This window comes from Urtica dioica, chromosome 5 (assembly GCF_054948205.1).
Source record: "Urtica dioica subsp. dioica isolate 48M chromosome 5, U.dioica_male_clone48M_v1_H2, whole genome shotgun sequence".
Lineage (NCBI taxonomy): Eukaryota > Viridiplantae > Streptophyta > Magnoliopsida > Rosales > Urticaceae > Urtica > Urtica dioica.
The window spans coordinates 43,025,470-43,038,080 of record NC_142760.1 but is presented as its reverse complement, the minus strand read 5'-3'; the positions used below and the strand labels follow the sequence as shown (position 1 = coordinate 43,038,080).

The following is a 12,611-nucleotide window of genomic DNA, read 5'->3' as shown; positions in this document are numbered from 1 at the left end:
AATTCGATCTCGCGTTCTATCCGTAATTACCACTTGTCCCAAACAAGTTCAGGTCTTTCTCTCACGTTATTGTTATACCATTTCGATAGGACTCAAATATGGTCGAGTCATTAAGCTATAATAAGGAGAAAGAAAATATATTTTTTTGCGGGTTCAATTATTAAGGAATTAAAATAAATTGGCATTCGAGTCTTAAACTTCAGAAATTGTTCCTCACAATGTTTAGCATTTGTTTTGCTCCGCCTTTCAGCGTTTCCTCTGTTTATCTTGCGCTCGTTCGATTTTGTTTGTCAATTTTGGTGGGTTTTTTATTTTTATTTTGGAATAGATCTTAAGTTTAGGAAAGCTCATAGCAGTGCTAGAGGCGAATATGTCGATAATAGGACAAATTAAAATGGTGATTTGTGCCAAAATAAAATAGTTTCGATAATCAGGATGGAATGATATTTTGACGAGTGGGATCTTTAATTTCCAGATGTTGATCTATAAGGTTGCCTAGGAAGCTTCAGAATTTCGTCTGCTTCAAAGACAAGAATATCAAATTTATGTTCAATTGATCAATGATAAGACTTTGGAGTTATGAAATCAACACAACTGAAGTCAATTCGGTAAATTACATGTGATATGTGTAACTTTTCATGATGCGCTATTAAACATATCAATATAATATCATACATAAATGTTTCTGTGCTGTAAATAAAAGCAATATCTACATTATTGATGATCGTACATTCACTATCCACTAGCCAGCCAGTACAATTTTTCAAGTCTTTTAGTCTTTTTTTTTTTTTTCTGGGTTTGAAAATTCAACACAAGCAAGTCTATCTAGACTAACATGGAGAGATTAGATTGTTGATGTGACACTCTTTCATATTAGCCGAGGTTATCTTTTTTGAAGAATCTCAGTAAAAAATCATATATAAACATTACCGTTTTATATTATATCATTTTTTTTCGGGATATATCGCTGATTTTTTATTTTATTGCGATAAATTGACAAGTTATTTTAGGAAAAGTATCGCCAAAATTAGGAGAATACCATTCATTCCATACCCACGCAGACCGACTTCCAGAGAGCAAAGCTTATACGATTTCGGTGATATCAAAGGTGAAATATTCTTCTCCATGCGAAATCGCCAGTCATAGGAGAGTTTTATACGCCATCGACGGTATTGGTTGATATATCGGCGTTGAACGTACGGTAAGTTCCAAAGTTAGGGTTTTGATTATTTTGAATTTGTTTTTACTTATTAGATTGATTCAACTCGAGTTTGTTGAAATTTTTTACATGGTTGAGATTAGGACTTGGTTATTTTTCATATCCCCAACTTTTTGTGAGGTACCGACAAGGTTTTACTTTTCCAGCGACCCATCATCGGTGGCCGTTCTTTTTCCGACAGAGTAAAAAAAAAATTTAGAATCACGTGGATCGATTGAAATTGTGTATTGAACTTGATATTGTTAAATAGTGATTTAGAATATATGATTGTGTATTTGAAATTGTAATATTGAAATTGGGATTATTTTGTAGTATTTGAGAACTATTTTATGCTTTGTACTATCTATTTTAAGTTTATTTCTTGTCATGAACTCTGTAGTATTTGATTTTGTATTTTCATAATTTGGATTTGATAACATATATATATATATATATATATATATATATATATATATATATATATATATATAGGGTTGTTTAAAAATATCTATTTTTATAGGATTTTTGTCGATATATCCGTCGGTAGTCGAAATATCATCGATAGTTAGTATTGAAATTGTTACAGAATATTCGAAGATATATCTGTCGATACTCGTCATATCCGTAAAATCAAATCTCGATATGGTATCGACATCGGTATCGTTATTTGAATAATGATATCGGCAAATGCATGGTTGACTAGAAGTCTCTGTGCACACTTAATGATGTGGTCCAACATTTTTACATAATTGCTGATAGAACTCTTATACAAATTTCCGATGACTCTTGAGTCTTTTTTTTTTTGTCTGAATTTGAAAAGTAAACACAAGCAAGTCTATACCAGACTAACATCTCAATTAAGTTATAGGTCCCACCTTGTTGAATTAAATTTTGACCATCAGAACAGGAAAGAAAAAAAAATTGGACATTCAACTTTATTTTAAAAAATGATTATTGAAAACATAATTAATTGTCAAAATTCCATTAAAATTTCAAAACTCAAATTTGTAAATTAGGACTTCCAATTTCTCCAAAATTCAGCCTTATTGTTTAAGAGACACGCGGATTATTATTGCCATAAATATGAATTTGTCCACGCAAAATTTGATCTTATTCTTAACACATTGTCCTTTATACTTGCCAGTTTAATATTCAGCTTATGTGGATTATTTCTAGCATATTGAGACATCTAGTTTTGGCCTAACTTTTCTCCAAATTAAATACGAATTGTAATTCTTCAAGCATTTTGTTGACAGATAAAATTAGTACAACAATTGTCTCACAAAGAGCACTTGGTTCTGAGAACGCAATCTCGAGAAGTCCGAGTCTTTAGGCAGGATTATCTCTAAATACAGACGAATCTAGTAAAATAGAGATAGTAAACGAGGGTATTCAACGATAGGTGAAGTTTGTGGTGAGTGCTTGTGTATGCATAAAATATATGTCATCATTTCCACAGCGAACTCCTCCTCTATTTATAGGGGTCTTTTGGTCAAGTACGTGGGGCAATCAGTCTCACGTTCTCAATGGTTTAAAGAGTAACCGTTCTCAGGACGTGCGTAATGGGAGGGAGTTCCTCGTGCACTCGGCATATAACCGTTGAGGTGTGTGTTTTGCGTTAATTTTAATTTATTTACACGTGTTTGTTTTGTTTTGACTAGTCTTTGACTTACCATCTTCTATTCTCTCTGAAGTTCTGCCTGATAGGGTTCGTTCTTGACTTATGAATGAGTTGTTCATTAACCTTCACGAGTCATCGGGCCTATTTGACTCGGGCTCATTGTTGGATTCCTCTTGTTCTCAGTCCTTCCGACCTCATGCTCGGACTTACGCAATTTATATGAGTAACAACAGCCTTCCAATTTCTTAGAATTTTAGTAAAAATGGTAAGAACTATATGGTATGATGTTCAATTCAATTATACCTCGAACATATTTACTATTTTCTTCCCGATATGTTCCGAGTATGATTTGCTCGAACCTTTGTGGTTGCGATAGCGACACGGCGTCGTTTAGTTTATTTTTTATTTTGAATCATCCTGACCTTTCGTCTCTACCGCCGGATCAACGCTTATTTCGTATTTTGGTCTTCTCGGTCACATATTTTATGAATTTCGATATTTATCCTTCCCATTATCTGAGCCCCACCAAAAATCAGCACAAGCTTTCACAATTTCTTCGCAATTCCCAGCCGGAGTTTTGAAAGTACTCATCGTGTAGGTCGGTATAGATTGAATGACGTACTTTGTAAGAGTCTCTTTCCCTCCCATGGAAAAAAATTTATGGGCCCATCCGCTTGTACGCTTCTTCACTCTATTAGGAAGTCCCAAATAGAGAGTGATCCCCGTTGAACACAATAAACTAAAAAATGAGCGAGTCTAGAATTTCAAATTGGACCCGTGACGGTTTTGGAATAAAGATTGTATGAAATTTCGAGTGTCACAAAATCTAGGGACCGGAACCGGAACTGAAGCGAAATTCCAGCTCCTTCCGTCATTTTGCACTTTCACGTAGCTTCCAGTTCCTTGGTGACTGAAAGTGAAAGTTCTGATCATGTGTGGAGTGCAAAAATACCAAATAAGACTTGGAAGGAATTTCTTCCCATACTAGTTCTATTTTTTTTTTTTTCCAGTGGAAGTGAACTTTTCCTCTGCCAGAACGGATATATTTTCACATACACGAAATTTCAGGTCATCAGTGACCGAAAATATTTCTTTTAGTCTCGACCGGAAGAAGCCGAGGAACGGGTTCTGTTCTTCCAAATGTCCAAATTTATGTCACCACGAACACCAAATTTTAATACATAAAATAATTAAAATTTGCTCGGAAGTCAAACAACCTATAGTACACTCCTAGACTCAAAATTGCTTTACTCTCAGGTTTTGCAATGTCTTGAGCCCCTTCTATTTGGGGGTTTCCTGTTCAAGTTATTTTCTAGTTTTCAGTTTCATCTGTTTTTCTGTTTCTATTTTGTCACTTGTGTGTTCTTCTTCAAACAATTTATACTTATCTCACATACTTGGATTCAAAGCCAACAACAAAACAGATACGAATTCAGACCCGAAAAAACTCGTAGACCTATTAAAACGTGATACTCAATAACTAAACACATCAAAGTTCTATCTACGATTTACACTAGCATAAAACTCCTTAAGCATGAGTTAGAAATTGGAACCGGGAGAGACAAAGAGGGAAAGTCAAAGTCAAACAAACTATTTCAGTTGTTCTTCACAAACTGAAATCGAGCAGAGATCTTCGTCAGCTTCTCAACCCTACGCTCACATTAAAGTCAAATTCGTAAGACACATATAAATCTACATCACATATTATAAGAGTATGAATAACTGAGTTGTTTACCCTCTTTGACCAATATGCTAACGGATACAAGTAAAAAAAAAAAACAAAAAGAAATGTAGTAATGCATTTTAAATGTTCTTTTTGTGGAGAAATGAAATCATCATCTAAAACTGAAATATGAAAGATACACCAACTTCAAGCAAATTAATGGCAAAATAACGACATGTACGAAAATTAAAAATAACGGCTAAACCTTCTTAAAATAAAAATAAAATGAGATATCCTTGCCTACTTCCATGTTACCCGGCCTAAAAACAAAAAAACTAGTACTTCCATGGAATTTCATAAAATAAAATAAAAAATTCCATACCTCAGAATGAACATTGAGTACCTCCGCGTTACCCGGCCTCACAATATCCTTGAGCGAGACGAAGCTTAGAGTGTAAGCAATGATTTGAATCTCAGGCCGCCTCGACTTGGGTCATAGTAAACGAGCTCATTCCTCGGAAAGGTCGTGCGTGATTCACCAACACATCGATTTTCGTGATAGGCTCTTTGGGTTGTTACCGACAAATAATAGACGGAAGGGGCGCAATTCAAAAAAATTGAAAGATCAGAGTAGTTTTTGTGGAAATTTCGAGTTTAGGGGGTGAGTTGTTACCGACCTCCGAGTTCAGGGGGTATTCTTGTAATTTATCCTTATATTATTGAACTTAAGTTTTTGCAAAATAGTCATAGTTTGTCAACTATAAGCAAACTAGCCCAGAACTTAAGTTTTTGCAAAATAGTCATAGTTTGTCAACTATAAGCAAACTAGCCCAAGTAAAATTAATCTAGGCATGATTAAATTTAATCTCAACGAACTATAAAAATAGAATGTAAGTTTTATGAAGGCTGGATTAAAATTAATCGAGATATGATTAAAAGTCATAGTACTCTCAATTGGCTATTTTGCTATACCTAATGAAACTATGTCTATTTTGCAAAAGTCATAATTTGAACTAACTACTTCATACCATTTTTTCTTTTTTATGGCTGGACTTAAAAGCCCATGGCTTTTCAAAATTACTCGGTCTTCCATAAATATCCAATTTTAATATGTTAGTTTTATGAATGTCTCCCATTATTACACACACTATATATATATATATATATATATATATATATATATATATATATATATATATATATATGAAAGGGAGAAATGGTTTACTGTCTGTTACGGGATAAATTAGTCAGACACCGAGCAGGATAGTCGGACTCCCGAGCAGCGAGAGGAATCCAGCACCGAGCTCAGGTTAAGTAAACCCAAGGGTCATCCATTGAAAATGAACGAACCGTTCATAAGTCAAGAACGAAACCCACCGATCAGAACTTCGGAGAGAAGAGAAGAACGTGGGTCAAAGACTAGTCAAAACCAAAAGAAAACATGTGTTCAAACCCTAAAACGCACACCTTGACGGTTCAGGAACCATACGAAGAGTAATAGCCGTCCACCTCAGCGAGAGGGAAGAGGCAGTTACCCAAAACCGTCCAGAACGTGGGATTGATCACCCCACGTTCCCCAGAATCAGGGCCGGCCCAAACTCACCGGGGGCTCTAGGCGATTCAATATTTTGGGGCCCTATAATACTAATAAAAATTTAATTTTTCAGGGTAAAAATGTAAATTTTTTAAAAAATGGGCCAAAAGTGTAAATTTTTAGGGTAAAAAATGTAAATTTTCTTAAAAATAGGCAAAAAGTGTAAATTTTTTTAGGCCCATCCACATATGGGGCCCTAGGCCTGGGCCTAGCCCGCCTTAGCCCAGGGCCGGCACTGCCCAGAATAACCGTCAGAGACACGACCACGAGGTTACACCAGACGAGTATAAATAGAGGCTGCGGCACAGAACTAAGGACGGAGTTTTTTACTTGTTTTCTTTCACTTAGAACCTCTAGAAAACATTACTCTCTTGTATTAGATTCGTCTGTATAAAGAGAAAGTCTTACCTAAATCGTCTCTGTACTCGGAGTCACTGTATTCGGAGTCCGTGTATTTTCGTGAAATATTGTTGTACTAATTTTACAGGTCAACACTGTCCATGTTCATGACTCAGCTTACTGTTCAGGTGAAGTGAAATTACAGTTTGTCTTTTAAATATCAAGATATTAACATTTATGCCATCAACAGGACTAGCTAGCGAACGGGAAAAACTTCCTCGATTCATTAGCTAGCGAAAATACGCTTCCTTATTTAACATTGATACCTCATTAATATTGAATCGATACAAAATTCTACGAAATAAGTTTCCCATTGGGAGTAAACGTCATTTGTGATGACAATTATTTATAGAGACGCGCTTCGAAACTTAGGTAATAATGTTATAAGCCTAAGGTCAAATAATTAAAATGCATAGAAAAATAAGGAAAATAACGTTATCATTTATCATTATTCCCTGCTTTCAATAATACATTTTGCTATAGGCACTCCTAATTAGAATATTCTAAAGCAGTAGAGTCTATAACAACTCTGCTCTTTTTGAAATTCACCTTGTACTCAAAGTGTAACTAAATTAATCCCACTATGAAAGCTACACATTTAAAAAAAATAAAAAAAATAAAGTTCTATTTAATTGTAGAGACGATAGTAAATAATCACAGATACATGTTAAATGTAAGCAAATCATGTAATTTATAATGCTTTGAACTTAAAATCACCAGGTAATCCACTAGGTATATAACCATATTCATAGTTTCACATTGTTATATAGTCAATGTTTCGTAAATCTTAGATAAATAGTCACATCCATGTATTACACGTGTAAATTGATGTAAATACCACACCCTTTTTATTTCAATGAAAAATTAAACCAGGAATGCCACGTCATCTTTATAACTATTTACCTAAGATTTACGACACGTTGGCTATATAGCAATCCCAAACATTTTAGTTGGCTAGTTACCTAATTTTTTTTATAAAAATTAGTTAGAGACAAGATGTGCCACACAAATGCAGAGTTGATGTATGCGACAATGCAATAGATGGAAAATATAAAACAGTCTCGAAAAGTAAATGATACAAAAAAATGATAACCTGGTTTGGTGCAGTGTCAACTACTCTGAGGGGACAGTTTGCCCAGTGAAAATGAATTTCACCATATGAAAAGTAGTCAATTGTACACTATGATCGTACACGATGGTCTTATATGAATGATCTCCACTTCACGACTTTTTTCCTATTAATAAGCGTGAATTTCAACTCAAGCTCCCCCTGAATCTGAACTCACCTCACTTCCACTCGAACACTCCCCAAATGTTAATTTATCTTTAATGTCAACAGCCGTGAATACACAACTCAAAATACAAAACTCAAACAAGATTATAACGCTCAATGAATATAACCCCACACACACTACACAACCAGTTTCTCAATCCGCCAATCTTGCACGTCAAAGAACCCTAATGGTGTGAATGAATACGTCAAAGACTACCAAAGGATAAAAGGTTAAAAGGTTTCTTTTATAGTGGTCAACAACTATGGTAGTCAAAATAAGGTTTCCATACCCATTTATGCAGAGCAAATATTCGTAGGTCTTACGCCTTTACCAAATATATAGATTTTGCGCACAGTGACCATTCCAGAGTATATTGCAAGATATTTTGTCACGACACACTTGCCACTCTCCAGGATCACATAACAAGTTGAATATTTTCTACTCTAATTCTAAATTATAATGTTCACCTTTATGATTGCAAAACAATTTTCTCCTTTTTTTTTCTTTCCAATACATCATCTAGCTCTCACATTGAACATTTAAACAATACACCGTCATTTACATTTGTAAATTTAAGCACTAGCACTCTGAATAATCTTCAAATGCTTTCTATGTTCACCTCACATGCACGAGACCTTACTGGCTAGAATATGCCAATGAGGTACTACCACACAACTGATTTTTGAATTACTTTTGTAATTTATAGGCACATAACAGTTTTCTCTTACAAAACCAATACCCTGTACAGTGATACAAAGATCGATCGTAACAAGCGCTCAATAAAAAAAAAATAATAATAAAAAAAAATAAAAATAAAAAATCATGTTGGATCATTTTGAGTCGATTGTGCAAGGAAAATATCGGACGGTGATAAAGTCCCTGACTGATCAACATCAAGATCTTCAAACTCTTCCATTACAAGGGTTATATCTTCTTGTGTGATCTTTCCCATTTCTTTCATTTTGTACAAGACAAACTCGGCAGCACTGTCATGGCAAAAAAATCAAGTGAATAAAACGATTTCTTCGAAGGCAAAAAATAAAATGTGTAAATTTTTCAAAAACAACATTCCTACAAGTATTCCAACCAATTGTAAGAGTTCCTGTGCAAAAAATTACATGTGCAAATGCACTCACTAACTACAATAACTACAATAAAATTCCACTAAAACTACTAAACAAAAAATGAAAAAAAAAAAAAATTCAAAAATGAGTCCTTCTAGTTGGGGATTAGGGTTTGATTGCGCTGCCCTCGGATCAGCTTTCGTTACGGAGAAAAAAATAAAATCAAATCTAGCCATAATATTTGTATATTACGTTAACCTCGTATTTTAAATAACAATTTATGTTAAACCTCATAATCTAAATAACAATTAGTATATGTTTATTATTCAGATTTTAAGATATTTTTTAGGTATGAAAAAAACTACAAAACTAATGGGGTTTTTGGTGAGTTTTTAGTCTACTAAATTAGTTCAGAGAGCATAACTAGAAAAATGAGATTGAGCACTTACCCAACTTTCCCATCATCATCGAGATCGGCCGCTTCCAAGTCCATATTGGTGACTCTCCGTGTCAGAACCCACTGCACGAGTCTCCGCTGGCGATTCTCCGTGCTGAGCTCCACGGCGTAGAGGAAGACCTGCGCTAGAGTGGTGGTGCCGAGAAGAATCCAGGCCACGGCGAAAACCCGGCCCCACTTCGTCGAGAAGCTCTTGTCGCCGTAGCCCAGCGTCGTTATCGTGGAGCACACGCAGTAGATCGCGTCCACGACGCTCATCTCCTCGACGACACATAAGAAGACCGTCCCCACCACCACGATCAAGAGGAGCACCGCGCACGCCACCACACACTTGTACCTGTGGGGCGGACCCAGAAACTAAATTTACGGGGGGGCTAAATGCAAAAAAAAAAAAAAAAAGACTAAATGAAAAAAAACAGATTCAAAATAAGCTTTTGAGATAATTTTGTATCCGTGGTTTCTAGCATAGCCTAGCTGGTAATTCTACACTACTTCTAAAGTGGAGGTCGTGGGTTCAATCACTTCTTATTAAGGGTTACTAAATTAATGAATAACTAATTAAAAAAATAATTACTAATTTATTATTGACAAAAAATTAAAGAGAGTTGGACATAAATATTAGTATTTTGGATATTATTTTAATTTTTTTTAAGCCCAAAATAAATAAAATTGTTTTTTTTTTTTTCACATATGTTACCAAACTAGTAAACTTGTCACAAAATCTCGTAAACATGTCACAACGCAAAATCCCCTTTTTTTCTTTTGAAAATCCAGTATTTTAAGAAAAATTTAGTGATAAATATGTCAATATATATATATTTTTGTTTCGGTAAAATAATCCGAAATGGTGAAAGATTTGTAAACTTGTCACAAAATCCCGTTTTTTTGTGAGAGGTTTAGATGTTTCAAAAAACAATCTTTTATTTTTTTTTCTTTTGGCAAAAATCATCGCAAATGGTGATATATCCATGTCTAATTCCCAAAAAGAAAATAGAAAAACTTTAAAAAAAAAAAAAAAAAAAAAACAGAGGTAGGTTTTCCCCGCCCCTGCCCGTACCTCGCCCGGTTGATCTCGGCCTCTCGGAGTATCTCAGCCTGTCCGACTCGCTGCCCCATGTGGAGCGCCCGTACGAGGAAGATCTCTTGCTTCTCGACCAAGTAATCCGCGGCGCCGCTCAACGCAAACCCCACGACAGTCATCCCGACGAAAACGAACGCGCACGCCAACAGCTTCGCGACGGTCGTGCTTGGGACGAGGTCTCCGTACCCGACGGTGGTCATCGTCACGACGCAGAAGTAGACCGCGTCGAGTGCCCCGCCGGTCGACTTTCCGGCGAGCTGGTCTCGGGCCGCGTAGAAGCATACCGTCCCCGCCCCGAGGTAGAGCGCGAGGAGCGCCGAGACCTTGCACAGGCTCGGGTGGATTGTCCCGAACAGCGCTTCGTCGGGGCGGGTCGGCTGGGTCGGGTCGGGTTTTAGGGTCGCGAAGTTCTCGATCGGGACGCTCTTGCACCGACGGAACGCTTTCCTCTTCTTCACCGTGTCTATTCTCTCCGGCGGGGCGTTTCGGGATAGTAACGGTTGTTTCTCTCCTCTCTCTTCGTCGCTCGCCATTTCTTTTTAATAAACCCTAGAGCAATTTTGAAATAGCCAACGTTTCGTTAATTTTTTTTGTAAATAGTCGTGTCAATCTATTTACGCTACCAAAATAACAAAAAACGCTGAGCAAATTTCTAATAAATATGACTATTTACTAAATATTTACAATTTTTTTTGGCTATTTACGAAAAATTTACAAAACGTTGGCTAAAATGCAAACGCTTATGTTTCTGTGACTTATATCGCTAAATTTTTGTAAATTTAAGTAAAAAAAAAAAAAAAATCAAATTATCTAGGGAAATTTAAGGTATCACAAAATTACATTCCCTTAAATTGGTGATTCTTTGGGTTCATTGATTTCGAGTATAATCTTATTATTATGCTAAGAGCATATTTAGCTCTAATATTATGTTAAACATATATTGGCCGCTCTCGCATCGCCGGAAAGCTTTCCTCTTCACCATGTCTCTTTTCTCCGGAGCGTTTAGGGCTAGCAATGGTTGTTTCTCTCTTTTCTATTCGTCGCGCGCCATGTTTTTTTTTATATAAAATTTTAATGGGCCATAGACCGATGTTAAGTCAACTCAAATTCAATGTCACTAAAAAAATTTTAAAAAAAAAATCAGATTATCCGGGAAATTTAGGGTATCAAAAAATTTAGGGTTAGTAACGGTTGTTTCTCTCCCATATCGTCGTTGCTCGCCATGTTTTGAAATAAAAAAATTAAATAGGCCCTAGAGCAATGTTAAGTCGAATCGAATTCAATTGGAAAACTACAATGGTTATGTTTCATAACAATGTATAGTCATAAATTTTAAGTCACAAAAAAAAAAACAAAATTATCCAAGGAAATTATCACAGAATCCCATTCCTTTAAAATGGCGATTTTTGGGGCTCATTGATTTTAATTATAATCTTATTATCTTGAAATGGGCGTTCATTGATTTCATCTCAAAACCAAACGAAGTGGCAAGCAGAAGAGTGAGCAGAGTTCAATAACAAGATTCGTTGATCTTAGGCAGAGTTCAAGTTATCTTTCAGGGTTAAGTGACAAAATCGACTTGTTAGTTAATCTAATTAAATAGATTTCATGATCAAAGATCCTAATCACCATGGAAATGTTTTAAAACTTGCGTCATTTATACAGATAATTTTTATCAATAACAATTAATAAAATATTGAGGTAACAAAAAAAGTATGGATGTTTTATATGAGAAAAAGCATATGAGTGTCACTGTCACGCAATACCAGTTTCATTATTCAAATCAATTTTTCTAATTCATTTTTCTATTTCAACAAGAAAAAAAAAAATCAAAATAAGAAGCTAACTAAACTAATTGGATCTAATTCATATATTCAACAAGATTAGATGTACGAAAAAAAAAAAAAACGCTTGCATTAGAAATCGAAGCTCTCATTCATAGCTAAAAATCTATTAAAATTTGATTCAAGAGTGAGAAATTTGACTAGCCTGAGATAGAGAGAGGGGATAGGAGAGAAGACTTACCTCTGAAAGCTTTTCTGTTTGGAGAGAGAGAGAAATACTTTCCGAGAAAATCCAGAAAGATCTTTGAGTTCTTCTCACAGCGCAAAATTCCAAAATAATAAAGAATTATTTGAAAAATTGAATGCTTGAAGTTGATGACTCTGCGAATACGAATCGATACACGCCATAGATCTTGTGTACTGCTGTGGAAATTAATTTAGTAAACCCTTTAAATAATTAAAGCTAAAAGTCAGAA

The 12,611-nt window shown here is 35.3% G+C and overlaps 2 protein-coding genes across 4 annotated transcripts in view; both read right to left on the bottom strand.

The window, feature by feature from the left end:
* The window catches only part of LOC149398767 (receptor-like protein 7), a 28,915-nt gene that overhangs the window by 4,998 nt on the left and 11,306 nt on the right, over positions 1–12,611 (bottom strand). The gene's annotated exons all lie outside the window — the stretch shown is intronic.
* Positions 8,412–12,578, bottom strand: LOC149398768 (two-pore potassium channel 1-like). Of its 3 annotated transcripts, none has more exons than XM_089614882.1 (4): positions 12,377–12,578; positions 10,328–10,900; positions 9,263–9,644; positions 8,412–8,735 (listed from the first exon to the last, which is right to left on the bottom strand). In XM_089614882.1, the coding sequence occupies exons 2-3, from the start codon at positions 10,882–10,884 to the stop codon at positions 9,278–9,280; spliced, it is 924 nt and encodes a 307-aa protein (XP_089471008.1). In that variant the 5' UTR covers positions 10,885–10,900; positions 12,377–12,578; the 3' UTR covers positions 8,412–8,735; positions 9,263–9,277. The 3 variants fall into 3 exon arrangements, with proteins under 3 accessions (XP_089471008.1, XP_089471006.1, XP_089471007.1); XM_089614880.1 differs by having other exon boundaries at positions 9,263–9,607; positions 12,377–12,576; XM_089614881.1 differs by having other exon boundaries at positions 9,263–9,607; positions 10,328–10,886; positions 12,377–12,576.